At 27.6% G+C, this 22,315-nt stretch overlaps 1 protein-coding gene across 1 annotated transcript; it reads right to left on the bottom strand.

Annotated features, from left to right (window-relative positions):
- Window positions 1-876: 876 nt before the first annotated feature.
- On the bottom strand, window positions 877-22,022 carry LOC126232209 (repetitive organellar protein-like). The gene is made up of 31 exons (XM_049942503.1): window positions 21,911-22,022; window positions 21,326-21,523; window positions 21,058-21,284; window positions 20,119-20,494; window positions 18,959-19,087; window positions 17,784-18,158; window positions 16,495-16,719; window positions 15,624-15,821; window positions 15,324-15,490; window positions 14,180-14,553; window positions 13,132-13,287; window positions 12,571-12,792; window positions 12,017-12,225; window positions 11,718-11,975; window positions 11,076-11,240; window positions 10,834-10,994; window positions 9,554-9,679; window positions 8,933-9,306; window positions 7,885-8,040; window positions 7,324-7,545; window positions 6,770-6,978; window positions 6,471-6,728; window positions 5,829-5,993; window positions 5,587-5,747; window positions 4,307-4,432; window positions 3,177-3,353; window positions 2,856-3,095; window positions 1,823-2,246; window positions 1,322-1,498; window positions 1,095-1,280; window positions 877-953 (listed from the first exon to the last, which is right to left on the bottom strand). Exons 1-31 carry the CDS (start codon window positions 22,020-22,022, stop codon window positions 877-879), a joined length of 6,630 nt encoding a protein of 2,209 aa, XP_049798460.1.
- Between the last annotated feature and the right edge of the window lie 293 nt (window positions 22,023-22,315).

Genomic DNA, 22,315 nt, shown 5'->3' with positions numbered 1-22,315 from the left:
CTATATATCGATACTTTTCGATATATCGATACTTTTCGATATATCGATAGTTTTCGATATATCGATACTTATCGATATATCGGATATATCGATACTTTTCGATAAATCGATACTTTTCTATATATCGATACTTTTCGATAAATCGATACTTCTCGATATATCGATACTTTTCGATATATCGATACTTTTCGATAAATCGATACTTCTCGATATATCGATACTTTTCGATATATCGATACTTTTCGATATGTCGATACTTATCGATATATCGATACTTATCGATATATCGATACTTATCGATATATCGATACTTTTCGATATATCGATACTTTTCGATATGTCGATACTTATCGATATATCGATACTTATCGATATATACTTATACTTATCGATATATCGATATATATATATATATATATATATATATATATATATATATATATATATATATATATATATATATATATATATATATATATATATATATATATATATATATATATATATATATATATATATATATATATATATATATCGATACTTATTGATATATGGATACTTATCGATATATCGATACTTTTCGATATATCGATACTTTTCGATATATCGATACTTATCGATATATCGATACTTATCGATATATATCGATATATCGATACTTATCGATATATCGATACTTATCGATATATCGATACTTATCGATACATCGATACTTATCGATACATCGATATTTTTGAAATATCTATACTTTTCGATATATCGATACTTTTCGTTATATCGATACTTTTCGATATATCGATAAATTTCGATATATCGATACTTGTCGATATATCGATACTTTTCGATATCTTTTCGATACTTATCGACATATCGATACTATTCGATATCTTTTCGATACTTTTCGATATCTTTTCGGTACTTTTCGATATCTTTTCGGTACTTATATATCGATACTTATCATTATATATCGATACTTATATTTATATATCGATACTTTTCATTATATGTCGATACTTTTAATTATATATCGATACTTTTCGTTATATATAGATACTTTTCGATATATATAGATACTTTTCGATATATATAGATACTTTTCGATATATATAGATACTTTTCGATATCTTTTCGAAACTTTTCGATATCTTTTCGATACTTATCGATACCTTTTCGATACTTATCGATATCTTTTCGATACTTAGCGATATCTTTTCGATACTTATCGATATCTTTTCGATACTTATCGATATCTTTTCGATACTTTTCATTATATATCGATACTTTTCATTATATATCGATACTTTTTATTATATATAGATACTTTTCATTATATATAGATACTTTTCGATATCTTTTCGATACTTTTCGATATCTTTTCGATACTTTTCGATAACTTTTCGATACTTTTCGATATCTTTTCGATACTTTTCGATATCTTTTCGATACTTTTCGGTATCTTTTCGGTACTTTTCGATATCTTTTCGGTACTTTTCGATATCTTTTCGGTACTTTTCGATATCTTTGCGGTACTTTTCGATATATCGGTACTTTTCGATATATCGATACTTTACGATATATCGATACTTTTCGATATATCGATACTTTTCGATATATCGACACTTTTCGATATATCGATACTTATCGATATATCGATACTTATCGATATATCGATACTTATCGATATATCGATACTTATCGATAAATCGATACTTATCGATATATCGATACTTATCGATATATCGATATTTATCGATACATTGATACTTTTCGATATCTTTTCGATACTTTTCGATATCTTTACGATACTTTTCGATATCTTAACGATACTTTTCGATATCTTTTCGATACTTTTCGATATCTTTTCGATACTTGTCGATATCTTTTCGGTACTTGTCGATATCTTTTCGGTACTTGTCGATATCTTTTCGGTACTTTTCGATATCTTTTCGGTACTTTTCGATATCTTTTCGGTACTTTTCGATATCTTTTCGGTACTTGTCGATATCTATTCGGTACTTTTCGATATCTTTTCGGTACTTTTCGATATCTTTTCGGTACTTTTCGATATCTTTTCGGTACTTTTCGATATATTTTCGGTACTTTTCGATATCTTTTCGGTACTTTTCGAAATCTTTTCGGTACTTTTCGATATCTTTTCGGTACTTTTCGATATCTTTTAGGTACTTTTTGATATCATTTCGGTACTTTTCGATATCTTTTCGGTACTTTTCGATATCTTTTCGGTACTTTTCGATATCTTTTCGGTACTTTTCGATATATCGATACTTATCGATATATCGATAGTTATCGATATATCGATACTTTTCGATATATCGAAACTTATCGATATATCGATACTTATAGATATATCGATACTTTTTCGATATATCGATACTTTACGATATTTCGATACTTTTCGATAAATCGATACTTATCGATATATCGATACTTTTCGATATATCGATACTTTTCGATATATCGATGCTTTTCGTTATATCGATACTTTTCGATATATCGATACTTTTCGATATATCGATACTTATCGATATATCGATACTTTTCGATATCTTTTCGATACTTATCTATATATCGATACTTTTCGATATCTTTTCGATACTTTTCGATAACTTTTCGATACTTTTCGATATCTTTTCGGTACTTTTCGATATCTTTTCGGTACTTTTCGATATCTTTTCGGTACTTATATATCGATACTTATCATTATATATCGATACTTATCATTATATATCGATACTTTTCATTATATATCGATACTTTTAATTATATATCGATACTTTTCATTATATATAGATACTTTTCGATATATATGGATACTTTTCGATATATATAGATACTTTTCGATATATATAGATACTTTTCGATATCTTTTCGATACTTTTCGATATCTTTTCGATACTTTTCGATATCTTTTCGATATCTTTTCGATACTTTTCGATGTCTTTTCGATACTTTTCGATATCTTTTCGATACTTTTCGATATCTTTTCGATACTTATCGATACCTTTTCGATACTTATCTATATCTTTTCGATACTTATCGATATCTTTTCGATACTTATCGATATCTTTTCGATACTTTTCATTATATATCGATACTTTTCATTATATATTGATACTTTTTATTATATATAGATACTTTTCATTATATATAGATACTTTTCGATACTTTTCGATATCTTTTCGATACTTTTCGATATCTTTTCGATACTTTTCGATATCTTTTCGATACTTTTCGATATATTTTCGGTACTTTACGATACCTTTTCGGTACTTTTCGATATCTTTTCGGTACTTTTGGATATCTTTTCGGTACTTTTCGATATCTTTTCGGTACTTTTCGATATCTTTTCGGTACTTTTCGATATATCGGTACTTTTCGATATATCGATACTTTACGATATATCGATACTTTTCGATATATCGGTACTTTTCGATATATCGACACTTTTCGATATGTCGATACTTATCGATATATCGATACTTATCGATATATCGATACTTATCGATATATCGATACTTATCGATATACCGATACTTTTCGATATATCGATACTTTTCGATATATCTATACTTATCGATATATCGATACTTATCGATATATCGATACTTTTCGATATATCGATACTTTTCGATATCTTTTCGATACTTTTCGATATCTTTTCGATACTTTTCGATATCTTTTCGATACTTTTCGATATCTTTTCGATACTTTTCATTATATATCGATAGTTTTCATTATATATCGATACTTTTCATTATATATCGATACTTTTCATTATATATCGATACTTTTCATTATATATCGATACTTTTGCTTATATATCGATACTTTTCCTTATATATAGATACTTTTCGATATATATCGATACTTTTCGATATCTTTTCGGTACTTATCGATATCTTTTCGGTACGTATCGATATCTTTTCGATACTTTTCGATATATCGATACTTATCGATATATCGATACTTTTCGATATATCGATACTTTTCGATATATCGATACTTTTCGATATCTTATCGATACTTATCGATGTATCGATACTTTTCGATATATCGATACTTTTCGATATATCGATACTTTTAGATATATCGATAATTTTCGATATATCGATACTTTTCGATATATCGATACTTTTCGATATATCGATACTTATCGATTTATCGATACTTATCGATTTATCGATACTTTTCGATATATCGATACTTATCGATATACCGGATATATCAATACTTATCGATATATCGATACTTTTCGATATATCGATACTTATGGATATAACGATACTTTTCGATATCTTTTCTTCGATCTTTTCGATACTTTTCGATATCTTTTCGATACTTTTCGATACTTTTCGATATCTTTTCGATACTTTTCGATATCTTTTCGATACTTTTCGATATCTTTTCGATACTTTTAATTATATATCGATACTTTTTATTATATATCGATACCTTTCATTATATATCGATACTTTTTATTATATATCGATACCTTTCATTATATATCGATACTTATCATTATATATCGATACCTATCATTATATATCGATACTTATCATTATATATCGATACCTATCATTATATATCCATACTTATCATTATATATCGATACTTTTCATTATATATCGATACTTTTCATTATATATCGATACTTTTCCTTATATATAGATACTTTTCGATATATATCGATACTTTTCGATATATATCGATACTATTCGATACGTTTCGATATCTTTTCGGTACTTTTCGATATCTTTTCGGTACTTTTCGATATCTTATCGATACTCTTCGATATATCGATACTTTTCGATATTACGATACTTTTCGATATATCGATACTTTTCGATATATTGATACTTTTCGATATATCGATACTTTTCGATAAATCGATACTTTTCGATATATCGACACTTTTCGATATATCGATACTTTTCGATATACCGATACTTTTCGATATATCGATACTTATCGATATATCGATACTTTTCGATTTACCGAAACTTTTCGATATATCGATATTTATCGATATATCGGATATATCGATACTTATCGATATATCGATACTTTTCGATATATCGATACTTATCGATATATCGATACTATGCGATATCTTTTCGATACTTTTCGATCTTTTCGATACTTTTCGATATCTTTTCGATACTTATCGATATAACGATACTTTTCGATATATCGATACTTATCGATATATCGATACTTATCGATATATCGATACTTTTCGATATATTGATACTTATCGATATATCGATACTTATCGATATATCGATACTTATCGATATATTGATACTTATCGATATATCGATATATAGATACTTATTGATATATGGATACTTATCGATATATCGATACTTTTCGATATTTCGATACTATTCGATATATCCATACTTATCGATATATCGATACTTTTCGATATTTCGATACTTCTCGATATATCGATACTTATCGATATATCGATACTTATCGATATATCGATACTTATCGATATATCGATACTTATCGATATATAGATACTTTTCGATATATCGATACTTATCGATATATCGATACTTTTCGATATATCGATACTTTTCGATATATATAGATACTTTTCGATATATATAGATACTTTTCGATATCTTTTCGATACTTTTCGATACCTTTTCGATACTTTTCGATATCTTTTCGATACTTTTCGATATCTTTTCGATACTTTTCATTATATATCGATACTTTTCATTATATATCGATACTTTTCATTATATATCGACACTTTTCCTTATATATCGATACTTTTCCTTATATATAGATACTTTTCGATATATATCGATGCTTTTCGATATATATCGATACTATTCGATATCTTTTCGATACTTTTCGATACTTTTCGATACCTTTTCGGTACTTTTCGATATCTTCTCGGTACTTTTCGATATCTTTTCGGTACTTTTCCATATCTTTTCGGTACTTTTCGATATCTTTTCGGTACTTTTAGATATCTTTTCGGTACTTATCGATATCTTTTCGGTACTTATCGATTTCTTTTCGGTACTTATCGATATCTTTTCGGTACTTCTTTTCGATATATCGATACTTTTCGATATATCGATACTTTTCGATATATCGATACTTCTTGATATATCGATACTATTAGATATATCGATACTTTTCGATATATCGATACTTTTCGATACATCGATACTTATCGATATATCGATACTTTTCCGATACATCGATACTTTTCGATATATCGATACTTTTCGATATATCGATACTTATCGATATATCGATACTTTTCGATACATCAATACCTTTCGATATAACGCTACTTATCGATATATCGATACTTTTCGATGTATCGATACTTATCGATATATCGATACTTTTCGATACATCGATACTTTTCGATATATCGATACTTATCGATATATCGATACTTTTCGATATATCGATACTTTTCGATATATCGATACTTTTCGATATTTTTTCGGTACTTTTCGATATCTTTTCGATACTTTTCGATATCTTTTCGATACTTTTCGATATCTTTTCGATATCTTTTCGATACTTTTCGATGTCTTTTCGATACTTTACGATATCTTTTCGATACTTTTCGATATCTTTTCGATACTTATCTATAAAATTTCGATACTTATCGATATCTTTTCGATACTTATCGATATTTTTTCGATACTTTTCATTATATATCGATACTTTTCATTATATATCGATACTTTTTATTATATATAGATACTTTTCATTATATATAAATACTTATCGACATCTTTTCGATACTTATCGATATCTTTTCGATACTTTTCGAAAACTTTTCGGTACTTTTCGATATCTTTTCGGTACTTTTCGATATCTTTTCGGTACTTTTCGATATCTTTTCGGTACTTTTGGATATCTTTTCGGTACTTTTCGATATCTTTTCGGTACTTTTCGATATCTTTTCGATATCTTTTCGGTACTTTTCGATATATCGGTACTTTTCGATATATCGATACTTTACGATATATCGATTCTTTACGATATATCGATACTTTTCGATATATCGATACTTATCGATATATCGATACTTTTCGATATATCGATACTTTTCGATATATCGATTCTTTTTGATATATCGATACTTATCGATATATCGATACTTATCGATATATCGATACTTATCGATATATCGATACTTATCGATACTTATCGATATATCGATACTTATCGATATATCGGTACTTTTCGATATATCGGTACTTTTCGATAAATCGATACTTATCGATATAATGATACTATTCGATATATCGATACTGTTCGATATATCGATACATTTCGATATCTTTTCGATACTTTTCGATATCATTTCGATACTTTTCGATATCTTTTCGATACTTTTCGATATCTTTTCGATACTTTTCGATATCTTTTCGGTACTTTTCGATATCTTTTCGGTACTTTTCGATATCTTTTCGGTACTTTTCGATATCTTTCCGGTACTTTTCGATATCTTTTCGGTACTTTTCGATACCTTTTCTGTACTTATCGATATATCGATACTTATCGATATATCGATACTTATCGATATATCGATACTTATCGATATATCTATACTTTGCGATATATCGATACTTATCGATATATCGATACTTTTCGATATATCGATACTTTTCGATATATCGATACTTTTCGATATATCGATTCTTTTTGATATATCGATACTTATCGATATATCGATACTTATCGATATATCGATACTTTTCGATATATCGATACTTTTCGATATATCGATACTTTTCGATATATCAATACTTTTCGATATATCGATAGTTTTCGATATATCGATACTTATCGATATATCGGATATATCGTTACTTATCGATATATCGATACTTTTCGATATATCGATACTTTTCGATATATCGATACTTTTCGATATCTTTTCGATACTTTTCGATCTTTTCGATACTTTTCGATATCTTTTCGATACTTTTCGATATCTTTTCGATACTTTTCGATATCTTTTCGATACTTTTCATTATATATCGATACATTTTATTATATATCGATACTTATCTTTATATATCGATACTTATCATTATATATCGATACTTATCATTATATATCGATACTTATCATTATATATCCATACTTATCATTATATATCGATACTTTTCATTATATATCGATACTTTTCATTATATATCGATAGTTTTCCTTATATATCGATACTTTTCCTTATATATAGATACTTTTCGATATATATCAATACTTTTCGATATATATCGATACTATTCGATATATATCGATACTTTTCGATATCTTTCCGGTACTTTTCGATATCTTATCGGTACTTTTCGATATCTTATCGATACTTATCGATATATCGATACTTTGCGATATATCGATACTTTTCTATATATCGATACTTTTCGATATATCGATACTTTTCGATATATCGATAGTTTTCGATATATCGATACTTTTCGATATATCGATACTTTTCTATATATCGATACTTTTCGATAAACCGATACTTCTCGATATATCGATACTTTTCGATATATCGATACTTTTCGATAAATCGATACTTCTCGATATATCGATACTTATCGATATATCGATACTTATCGATATATCGATACTTATCGATATATCGATACTTATCGATATATCGATACTTTTCGATAAATCGATACTTATCGATTTATCGATACTTATCGATATATCGATATATCGATACGTATTGATATATGGATACTTATCGATATATCGATACTTTTCGATATTTCGATACTTATCGATATATCGATACTTTTCGATATATCGATACTTTTCGATATATCGATACTTTTCGATATATCGATACTTTTCGTTACATCGATACTTATCGATATATCGATACTTATCGATATATCGATACTTATCGATACATCGATACTTTTCGATATCTTTTCGATACTTTTCGATATCTTTACGATACTTTTCGATGTCTTTTCGATACTTTTCGATATCTTTTCGATACTTTTCGATATCTTTTCGGTACTTGTCGATATCTTTTCGGTACTTGTCGATATCTTTTCGGTACTTGTCGATATCTTTTCGGTACTTGTCGATATCTTTTCGGTACTTTTCGATATCTTTTCGGTACTTTTCGATATCTTTTCGGTACTTTTCGAAATCTTTTCGGTACTTTTCGAAATCTTTTCGGTACTTTTCGATATCTTTTCGGTACTTTTCGATATCTTTTCGGTACTTTTCGATATCTTTCCGGTACTTTTCGATATCTTTTCGGTACTTTTCGATATCTTTTCGGTACTTATCGATATATCGATACTTATCGATATATCGATACTTATCGATATATCGATACTTTTCGATATATCGATACTTTTCGATATATCGATACTTATCGATTTATCGATACTTATCGATTTATCGATACTTTTCGATATATCGATACTTATCGATATACCGGATATATCAATACTTATCGATATATCGATACTTTTCGATATATCGATACTTATGGATATAACGATACTTTTCGATATCTTTTCTTCGATCTTTTCGATACTTTTCGATATCTTTTCGATACTTTTCGATACTTTTCGATATCTTTTCGATACTTTTCGATATCTTTTCGATACTTTTCGATATCTTTTCGATACTTTTAATTATATATCGATACTTTTTATTATATATCGATACCTTTCATTATATATCGATACTTTTTATTATATATCGATACCTTTCATTATATATCGATACTTATCATTATATATCGATACCTATCATTATATATCGATACTTATCATTATATATCGATACCTATCATTATATATCCATACTTATCATTATATATCGATACTTTTCATTATATATCGATACTTTTCATTATATATCGATACTTTTCCTTATATATAGATACTTTTCGATATATATCGATACTTTTCGATATATATCGATACTATTCGATACGTTTCGATATCTTTTCGGTACTTTTCGATATCTTTTCGGTACTTTTCGATATCTTATCGATACTCTTCGATATATCGATACTTTTCGATATTACGATACTTTTCGATATATCGATACTTTTCGATATATTGATACTTTTCGATATATCGATACTTTTCGATAAATCGATACTTTTCGATATATCGACACTTTTCGATATATCGATACTTTTCGATATACCGATACTTTTCGATATATCGATACTTATCGATATATCGATACTTTTCGATTTACCGAAACTTTTCGATATATCGATATTTATCGATATATCGGATATATCGATACTTATCGATATATCGATACTTTTCGATATATCGATACTTATCGATATATCGATACTATGCGATATCTTTTCGATACTTTTCGATCTTTTCGATACTTTTCGATATCTTTTCGATACTTATCGATATAACGATACTTTTCGATATATCGATACTTATCGATATATCGATACTTATCGATATATCGATACTTTTCGATATATTGATACTTATCGATATATCGATACTTATCGATATATCGATACTTATCGATATATTGATACTTATCGATATATCGATATATAGATACTTATTGATATATGGATACTTATCGATATATCGATACTTTTCGATATTTCGATACTATTCGATATATCCATACTTATCGATATATCGATACTTTTCGATATTTCGATACTTCTCGATATATCGATACTTATCGATATATCGATACTTATCGATATATCGATACTTATCGATATATCGATACTTATCGATATATAGATACTTTTCGATATATCGATACTTATCGATATATCGATACTTTTCGATATATCGATACTTTTCGATATATATAGATACTTTTCGATATATATAGATACTTTTCGATATCTTTTCGATACTTTTCGATACCTTTTCGATACTTTTCGATATCTTTTCGATACTTTTCGATATCTTTTCGATACTTTTCATTATATATCGATACTTTTCATTATATATCGATACTTTTCATTATATATCGACACTTTTCCTTATATATCGATACTTTTCCTTATATATAGATACTTTTCGATATATATCGATGCTTTTCGATATATATCGATACTATTCGATATCTTTTCGATACTTTTCGATACTTTTCGATACCTTTTCGGTACTTTTCGATATCTTCTCGGTACTTTTCGATATCTTTTCGGTACTTTTCCATATCTTTTCGGTACTTTTCGATATCTTTTCGGTACTTTTAGATATCTTTTCGGTACTTATCGATATCTTTTCGGTACTTATCGATTTCTTTTCGGTACTTATCGATATCTTTTCGGTACTTCTTTTCGATATATCGATACTTTTCGATATATCGATACTTTTCGATATATCGATACTTCTTGATATATCGATACTATTAGATATATCGATACTTTTCGATATATCGATACTTTTCGATACATCGATACTTATCGATATATCGATACTTTTCCGATACATCGATACTTTTCGATATATCGATACTTTTCGATATATCGATACTTATCGATATATCGATACTTTTCGATACATCAATACCTTTCGATATAACGCTACTTATCGATATATCGATACTTTTCGATGTATCGATACTTATCGATATATCGATACTTTTCGATACATCGATACTTTTCGATATATCGATACTTATCGATATATCGATACTTTTCGATATATCGATACTTTTCGATATATCGATACTTTTCGATATTTTTTCGGTACTTTTCGATATCTTTTCGATACTTTTCGATATCTTTTCGATACTTTTCGATATCTTTTCGATATCTTTTCGATACTTTTCGATGTCTTTTCGATACTTTACGATATCTTTTCGATACTTTTCGATATCTTTTCGATACTTATCTATAAAATTTCGATACTTATCGATATCTTTTCGATACTTATCGATATTTTTTCGATACTTTTCATTATATATCGATACTTTTCATTATATATCGATACTTTTTATTATATATAGATACTTTTCATTATATATAAATACTTATCGACATCTTTTCGATACTTATCGATATCTTTTCGATACTTTTCGAAAACTTTTCGGTACTTTTCGATATCTTTTCGGTACTTTTCGATATCTTTTCGGTACTTTTCGATATCTTTTCGGTACTTTTGGATATCTTTTCGGTACTTTTCGATATCTTTTCGGTACTTTTCGATATCTTTTCGATATCTTTTCGGTACTTTTCGATATATCGGTACTTTTCGATATATCGATACTTTACGATATATCGATTCTTTACGATATATCGATACTTTTCGATATATCGATACTTATCGATATATCGATACTTTTCGATATATCGATACTTTTCGATATATCGATTCTTTTTGATATATCGATACTTATCGATATATCGATACTTATCGATATATCGATACTTATCGATATATCGATACTTATCGATACTTATCGATATATCGATACTTATCGATATATCGGTACTTTTCGATATATCGGTACTTTTCGATAAATCGATACTTATCGATATAATGATACTATTCGATATATCGATACTGTTCGATATATCGATACATTTCGATATCTTTTCGATACTTTTCGATATCATTTCGATACTTTTCGATATCTTTTCGATACTTTTCGATATCTTTTCGATACTTTTCGATATCTTTTCGGTACTTTTCGATATCTTTTCGGTACTTTTCGATATCTTTTCGGTACTTTTCGATATCTTTCCGGTACTTTTCGATATCTTTTCGGTACTTTTCGATACCTTTTCTGTACTTATCGATATATCGATACTTATCGATATATCGATACTTATCGATATATCGATACTTATCGATATATCTATACTTTGCGATATATCGATACTTATCGATATATCGATACTTTTCGATATATCGATACTTTTCGATATATCGATACTTTTCGATATATCGATTCTTTTTGATATATCGATACTTATCGATATATCGATACTTATCGATATATCGATACTTTTCGATATATCGATACTTTTCGATATATCGATACTTTTCGATATATCAATACTTTTCGATATATCGATAGTTTTCGATATATCGATACTTATCGATATATCGGATATATCGTTACTTATCGATATATCGATACTTTTCGATATATCGATACTTTTCGATATATCGATACTTTTCGATATCTTTTCGATACTTTTCGATCTTTTCGATACTTTTCGATATCTTTTCGATACTTTTCGATATCTTTTCGATACTTTTCGATATCTTTTCGATACTTTTCATTATATATCGATACATTTTATTATATATCGATACTTATCTTTATATATCGATACTTATCATTATATATCGATACTTATCATTATATATCGATACTTATCATTATATATCCATACTTATCATTATATATCGATACTTTTCATTATATATCGATACTTTTCATTATATATCGATAGTTTTCCTTATATATCGATACTTTTCCTTATATATAGATACTTTTCGATATATATCAATACTTTTCGATATATATCGATACTATTCGATATATATCGATACTTTTCGATATCTTTCCGGTACTTTTCGATATCTTATCGGTACTTTTCGATATCTTATCGATACTTATCGATATATCGATACTTTGCGATATATCGATACTTTTCTATATATCGATACTTTTCGATATATCGATACTTTTCGATATATCGATAGTTTTCGATATATCGATACTTTTCGATATATCGATACTTTTCTATATATCGATACTTTTCGATAAACCGATACTTCTCGATATATCGATACTTTTCGATATATCGATACTTTTCGATAAATCGATACTTCTCGATATATCGATACTTATCGATATATCGATACTTATCGATATATCGATACTTATCGATATATCGATACTTATCGATATATCGATACTTTTCGATAAATCGATACTTATCGATTTATCGATACTTATCGATATATCGATATATCGATACGTATTGATATATGGATACTTATCGATATATCGATACTTTTCGATATTTCGATACTTATCGATATATCGATACTTTTCGATATATCGATACTTTTCGATATATCGATACTTTTCGATATATCGATACTTTTCGTTACATCGATACTTATCGATATATCGATACTTATCGATATATCGATACTTATCGATACATCGATACTTTTCGATATCTTTTCGATACTTTTCGATATCTTTACGATACTTTTCGATGTCTTTTCGATACTTTTCGATATCTTTTCGATACTTTTCGATATCTTTTCGGTACTTGTCGATATCTTTTCGGTACTTGTCGATATCTTTTCGGTACTTGTCGATATCTTTTCGGTACTTGTCGATATCTTTTCGGTACTTTTCGATATCTTTTCGGTACTTTTCGATATCTTTTCGGTACTTTTCGAAATCTTTTCGGTACTTTTCGAAATCTTTTCGGTACTTTTCGATATCTTTTCGGTACTTTTCGATATCTTTTCGGTACTTTTCGATATCTTTCCGGTACTTTTCGATATCTTTTCGGTACTTTTCGATATCTTTTCGGTACTTATCGATATATCGATACTTATCGATATATCGATACTTATCGATATATCGATACTTTTCGATATATCGATACTTTTCGATATATCGATACTTTTCGATACATCGATACTTTTCGATACATCGATACTTTTCGATCTTTCGATACTTTTCGATATATCGATACTTTATGATTTATCGATACTTTTCGATAAATCGATACTTTTCGAAAGATCGATACTTATCGATATATCGATACTTATCGATATATCGATACTTATCGATATATCGATACTTATCGATACATCGATACTTATCGATACATCGATACTTATCGATACATCGATACTTTTCGATATATCGATACTTATCGATACATCGATACTTTTCGATATATCGATACTTTTCGTTATATCGATACTTTTCGATATATCGATACTTTTCGATATATCGATACTTATCGATATATCGATACTTTTCGATATCTTTTCGATACTTATCGATATATCGATACTTTTCGATATCTTTTCGATACTTTTCGATATCTTTTCGATACTTTTCGATATCTTTTCGGTACTTTTCGATATCTTTTCGGTAGTTTTCGATATCTTTTCGGTACTTATATATCGATACTTATCATTATATATAGATACTTATCATTATATATCGATACTTTTCATTATATATCGATACTTTTAATTATATATCGACACTTTTCATTATATATAGATACTTTTCGATATATATAGATACTTTTTGATATATATAGATACTTTTCGATATATATAGATACTTTTCGATATCTTTTCGATACTTTTCGATATCTTTTCGGTATCTTTTCGATACTTTTCGATGTCTTTTCGATACTTTTCGATATCTTTTCGATACTTATCGATATCTTTTCGATACTTATCTATGTCTTTTCGATACTTATCGATATCTTTTCGTTACTTATCGATATCTTTTCGATACTTATCGATATCTTTTCGATACTTTTCATTATATATCGATACTTTTCATTATATATCGATACTTTTTATTATATATAGATACTTTTCATTATATATAGATACTTTTCGATATCTTTTCGATACTTTTCGATATCTTTTCGATACTTTTGATATCTTTTCGATACTTTTCGATATCTTTTCGGTACTTTTCGATATCTTTTCGGTACTTTTCGATATCTTTTCGGTACTTTTCGATATCTTTTCGGTACTTTTGGATATCTTTTCGGTACTTTTTGATATCTTTTCGGAACTTTTCGATATCTTTTCGATACTTTTCGATATCTTTTCGGTACTTTTCGATATATCGGTACTTTTCGATATATCGATACTTATCGATATATCGATACTTATCGATTTATCGATACTTATCGATATATCGATACTTATCGATATATCGATACTTATCGATACTTATCGATATATCGGTATTTATCGATATATCGGTACTTTTCGATAGATCGGTACTTTTCGATATATCGATACTTATCGATATATCGATACTTTTCGATATATCGATACTTTTCGATATCTTTTCGATACTTTTCGATATCTTTTCGATACTTTTCGATATCTTTTCCATACTTTTTGATATCTTTTCGATACTTTTCGATATCTTTTCGGTACTTTTCGATATCTTTTCGGTACTTATCGATATCTTTTCGGTACTTATCGATATCTTTTCGATACGTATCGATATATCGATACTTATCGATATATCGATACTTATCGATACTTATCGATATATCGATACTTATCGATATATCGATACTTTTCGATATATCGATACTTTTCGATATCTTATCGATACTTATCGATATATCGATACTTTTCGATATATCGATACTTTTCGATATACCGATTTTTTTCGTTATATCGACACTTTTCGATATATCGATACTCATCGATTTATCGATACTTTTCGATATATCGATACTTATCGATATATCGGATATATCGATACTTATCGATATATCGATACTTATCGATATATCGATACTTTTCGATATATCGGTACTTATCGATATATCGATACTTTTCGATATCTTTTCTTCGATCTTTACGATACTTTTCGATATCTCTTCGATACTTTTCGATATCTTTATGATACTTTTCGATATCTTTTCGATACTTTTCGATACTTTTCTATATCTTTTCGATACTTTTCATTATATATCGATACTTTTTATTATATATCGATACCTTTCATTATATATCGATACTTATCTTTATATATCGATACTTATCATTATATATCGATATTTATCATTATATATCCATACTTATCATTATATATCCATACTTATCATTATATATCGATACTATTCCTTATATATAGATACTTTTCGATATATATCGATACTTTTCGATATATATCGATACTATTCTATATATATCGATTCTTTTCGTTATCTTTTCGGTACTTTTCGATATCTTATCGATACCTATCGATATATCGATACTTTTCGATATATCGATACTTTTCGATATATCGATACTTTTCGATATATCGCTACTTTTCGATATATCGATACCTTTCGATATATCGATACTTATCGATATATCGGATATATCGTTACTTATCGATATATCGATACTTTTCGATATATCGATACTTATCGATATATCGATACTTTTCGATATATCGATACTTTTCGATATATCGATACTTCTCGATATATCGATACTTATCGATATATCGATACTAATCGATATATCGATACTTATCGATATATCGATACTTATCGATATATCGATACTTATCGATATATCGATACTTATCGATATATCGATACTTTTCGATATATCGATACTTTTCGATATGTCGATACTTATCGATATATCGATACTTATCGATATATACTTATACTTATCGATATATCGATATATATATATATATATATATATATATATATATATATATATATATATATATATATATATATATATATATATATATATATATATATATATATATATCGATATATCGATACTTATTGATATATGGATACTTATCGATATATCGATACTTTTCGATATATCGATACTTTTCGATATATCGATACTTTTCGATATATCGATACTTTTCGATAAATCGATACTTTTCGATATATCGATACTTATCGATATATCGATACTTTTCGATATATCGATACTTATCGATATTTCGATACTTATCGATATATCGATATTGATACTTTTCGATATATCGATACTTATCGATACATCGATACTTTTCGATATATTTTCGATACTTTTCGATATCTTTACGATACTTTTCGATATCTTTACAATACTTTTCGATATCTTTACGATACTTTTCGATATCTTTTCGATACTTTTCGATATCTTTTCGGTACTTTTCGATATCTTTTCGGTACTTTTCGATATCTTTTCGGTACTTTTCGATATCTTTTCGGTACTTTTCGATATCTTTTCGGTACTTTTCGATATCTTTTCGGTACTTTTCGAAATCTTTTTGGTACTTTTCGACATCTTTTCGGTATTTTTCGATATCTTTTCGGTACTTTTCGATATCTTTTCGGTACTTTTGGATATCTTTTCGGTACTTTTGGATATCTTTTCGGAACTTTTCGATATCTTTTCGATACTTTTCGATATCTTTTCGGTACTTTTCGATATATCGGTACTTTTCGATATATCGATACTTATCGATATATCGATACTTATCGATTTATCGATACTTATCGATATATCGATACTTATCGATATATCGATACTTATCGATACTTATCGATATATCGGTATTTATCGATAAATCGGTACTTTTCGATATATCGGTACTTTTCGATATATCGATACTTATCGATATATCGATACTTTTCGATATATCGATACTTTTCGATATCTTTTCGATACTTTTCGATATCTTTTCGATACTTTTCGATATCTTTTCGATACTTTTTGATATCTTTTCGATACTTTTCGATATCTTTTCGGTACTTTTCGATATCTTTTCGGTACTTATCGATATCTTTTCGGTACTTATCGATATCTTTTCGATACGTATCGATATATCGATACTTATCGATATATCGATACTTATCGATACTTATCGATATATCGATACTTATCGATATATCGATACTTTTCGATATATCGATACTTTTCGATATCTTATCGATACTTATCGATATATCGATACTTTTCGATATATCGATACTTTTCGATATACCGATTTTTTTCGTTATATCGACACTTTTCGATATATCGATACTTATCGATTTATGGATACTTTTCGATATATCGATACTTATCGATATATCGGATATATCGATACTTATCGATATATCGATACTTATCGATATATCGATACTTTTCGATATATCGATACTTATCGATATATCGATACTTTTCGATATCTTTTCTTCGATCTTTACGATACTTTTCGATATCTCTTCGATACTTTTCGATATCTTTATGATACTTTTCGATATCTTTTCGATACTTTTCGATATCTTTTCGATACTTTTCTATATCTTTTCGATACTTTTCATTATATATCGATACTTTTTATTATATATCGATACCTTTCATTATATATCGATACTTATCTTTATATATCGATACTTATCATTATATATCGATATTTATCATTATATATCCATACTTATCATTATATATCCATACTTATCATTATATATCGATACTATTCCTTATATATAGATACTTTTCGATATATATCGATACTTTTCGATATATATCGATACTATTCGATATATATCGATTCTTTTCGTTATCTTTTCGGTACTTTTCGATATCTTATCGATACCTATCGATATATCGATACTTTTCGATATATCGATACTTTTCGATATATCGCTACTTTTCGATATATCGATACCTTTCGATATATCGATACTTATCGATATATCGGATATATCGTTACTTATCGATATATCGATACTTTTCGATATATCGATACTTATCGATATATCGATACTTTTCGATATATCGATACTTTTCGATATATCGATACTTCTCGATATATCGATACTTATAGATATATCGATACTAATCGATATATCGATACTTATCGATATATCGATACTTATCGATATATCGATACTTATCGATATATCGATACTTATCGATATATCGATACTTATCGATATATCGATACTTTTCGATATATCGATACTTTTCGATATGTCGATACTTATCGATATATACTTATACTTATCGATATATATATATATATATATATATATATATATATATATATATATATATATATATATATATATATATATATATATATATATCGATATGTCGATATGTCGATACTTATTGATATATGGATACTTATCGATATATCGATACTTTTCGATATATCGATACTTTTCGATATATCGATACTTTTCGATATATCGATACTTTTCGATATATCGATACTTATCGATATATCGATACTTTTCGATATATCGATACTTATCGATATATCGATACTTATCGATATATCGATACTTTTCGATATATCGATACTTATCGATACATCGATACTTTTCGATATATTTTCGATACTTTTCGATATCTTTACGATACTTTTCGATATCTTTACAATACTTTTCGATATCTTTACGATACTTTTCGATATTTTTTCGATACTTTTCGATATCTTTTCGGTACTTTTCGATATCTTTTCGGTACTTTTCGATATCTTTTCGGTACTTTTCGATATCTTTTCGGTACTTTTCGATATCTTTTCGGTACTTTTCGATATCTTTTCGGTACTTTTCGATATCTTTTCGGTACTTTTCGAAATCTTTTTGGTACTTTTCGATATCTTTTCGGTATTTTTCGATATCTTTTCGGTACTTTTCGATATCTTTTCGGTACTTTTCGATATCTTTTCGGTACTTTTCGATATCTTTTCGGTACTTTTCGATATATCGGTACTTATCGATATATCGATACTTTTCGATATATCGATACTTTTCGATATATCGATAAGTACCGATATATCGATACTTATCGATATATCGATACTTTTCGATATATCGATACTTATCGATAATTCGATACTTATCGATATATCGATACTTATCGATATATCGATACTTATCGATATATCGATACTTATCGATACATCGATACTTATCGATACATCGATATTTTTGAAATATCTATACTTTTCGATATATCGATACTTTTCGTTATATCGATACTTTTCGATATATCGATAAATTTCGATATATCGATACTTGTCGATATATCGATACTTTTCGATATCTTTTCGATACTTATCGACATATCGATACTATTCGATATCTTTTCGATACTTTTCGATATCTTTTCGATACTTTTCGATATCTTTTCGGTACTTTTCGATATCTTTTCGGTACTTATATATCGATACTTATCATTATATATCGATACTTATATTTATATATCGATACTTTTCATTATATATCGATACTTTTAATTATATATCGATACTTTTCATTATATATAGATACTTTTCGATATATATAGATACTTTTCGATATATATAGATACTTTTCGATATATATAGATACTTTTCGATATCTTTTCGAAACTTTTCGATATCTTTTCGATACTTATCGATACCTTTTCGATACTTATCTATATCTTTTCGATACTTATCGATATCTTTTCGATACTTATCGATATCTTTTCGATACTTATCGATATCTTTTCGATACTTATCGATATCTTTTCGATACTTTTCATTATATATCGATACTTTTCATTATATATCGATACTTTTTATTATATATAGATACTTTTCATTATATATAGATACTTTTCGATATCTTTTCGATACTTTTCGATATCTTTTCGATACTTTTCGATATCTTTTCGATACTTTTCGATATCTTTTCGATACTTTTCGATATCTTTTCGATACTTTTCGGTATCTTTTCGGTACTTTTCGATATCTTTTCGGTACTTTTCGATATCTTTTCGGTACTTTTCGATATCTTTTCGGTACTTTTCGATATCTTTGCGGTACTTTTCGATATATCGGTACTTTTCGATATATCGATACTTTACGATATATCGATACTTTTCGATATATCGATACTTTTCGATATATCGACACTTTTCGATATATCGATACTTATCGATATATCGATACTTATCGATATATCGATACTTATCGATATATCGATACTTATCGATATATCGATACTTATCGATATATCGATACTTATCGATATTTATCGATATATCGATACTTACCGATATATCGATTCTTTTCGATATATCGATACTTTTCGATATATCTATACTTATCGATATATCGATACTTATCGATATATCGATACTTTTCGATATATCGATACTTTTCGATATCTTTTCGATACTTTTCGATATCTTTTCGATACTTTTCGATATCTTTTCGATACTTTTTGATATCTTTTCGATAGTTTTCGATATCTTTTCGATACTTTTCGATATCTTTTCGATACTTTTCATTATATATCGATAGTTTTAATTATATATCGATACTTTTCATTATATATCGATACTTTTCATTATATATCGATACTTTTCATTATATATCGATACTTTTGCTTATATATCGATACTTTTCCTTATATATAGATACTTTTCGATAATTATCGATACTTTTCGATATCTTTTCGGTACTTATCGATATCTTTTCGGTACTTATCGATATCTATTCGATACTTTTCGATATATCGATATATCGATACTTTTCGAAATATCGATACTTTTCGATATATCGATACTTTTCGATATCTTAT

The sequence above is a fragment of the Schistocerca nitens genome, unplaced genomic scaffold (genome assembly GCF_023898315.1).
Source record: "Schistocerca nitens isolate TAMUIC-IGC-003100 unplaced genomic scaffold, iqSchNite1.1 HiC_scaffold_466, whole genome shotgun sequence".
Classification (NCBI taxonomy): Eukaryota; Metazoa; Arthropoda; class Insecta; order Orthoptera; family Acrididae; genus Schistocerca; species Schistocerca nitens.
The sequence above is the reverse complement of the archived record's forward strand: the minus strand, read 5'-3'. Positions and strand labels throughout refer to the sequence as shown.

Excerpts from the sequence above, each read along its gene's own strand:
- LOC126232209 (XM_049942503.1), bottom strand. The coding sequence starts at position 22,022 with ATGAAAAGTATCGAAAAGATATCGAAAAGTATCGAAAAGATATCGAAA. Across the intron at positions 16,720-17,783 it reads ATATATCGAAAAGTATCGAT|TATCGAAAAGATATAGAAAA; the intron begins GTATCGATAAGT and ends TATAATGAAAAG. Across the intron at positions 954-1,094 it reads GTATCTATATATATCGAAAA|TATCGATATATAAGTACCGA; the intron begins GTATCTATATAT and ends TATAATGATAAG.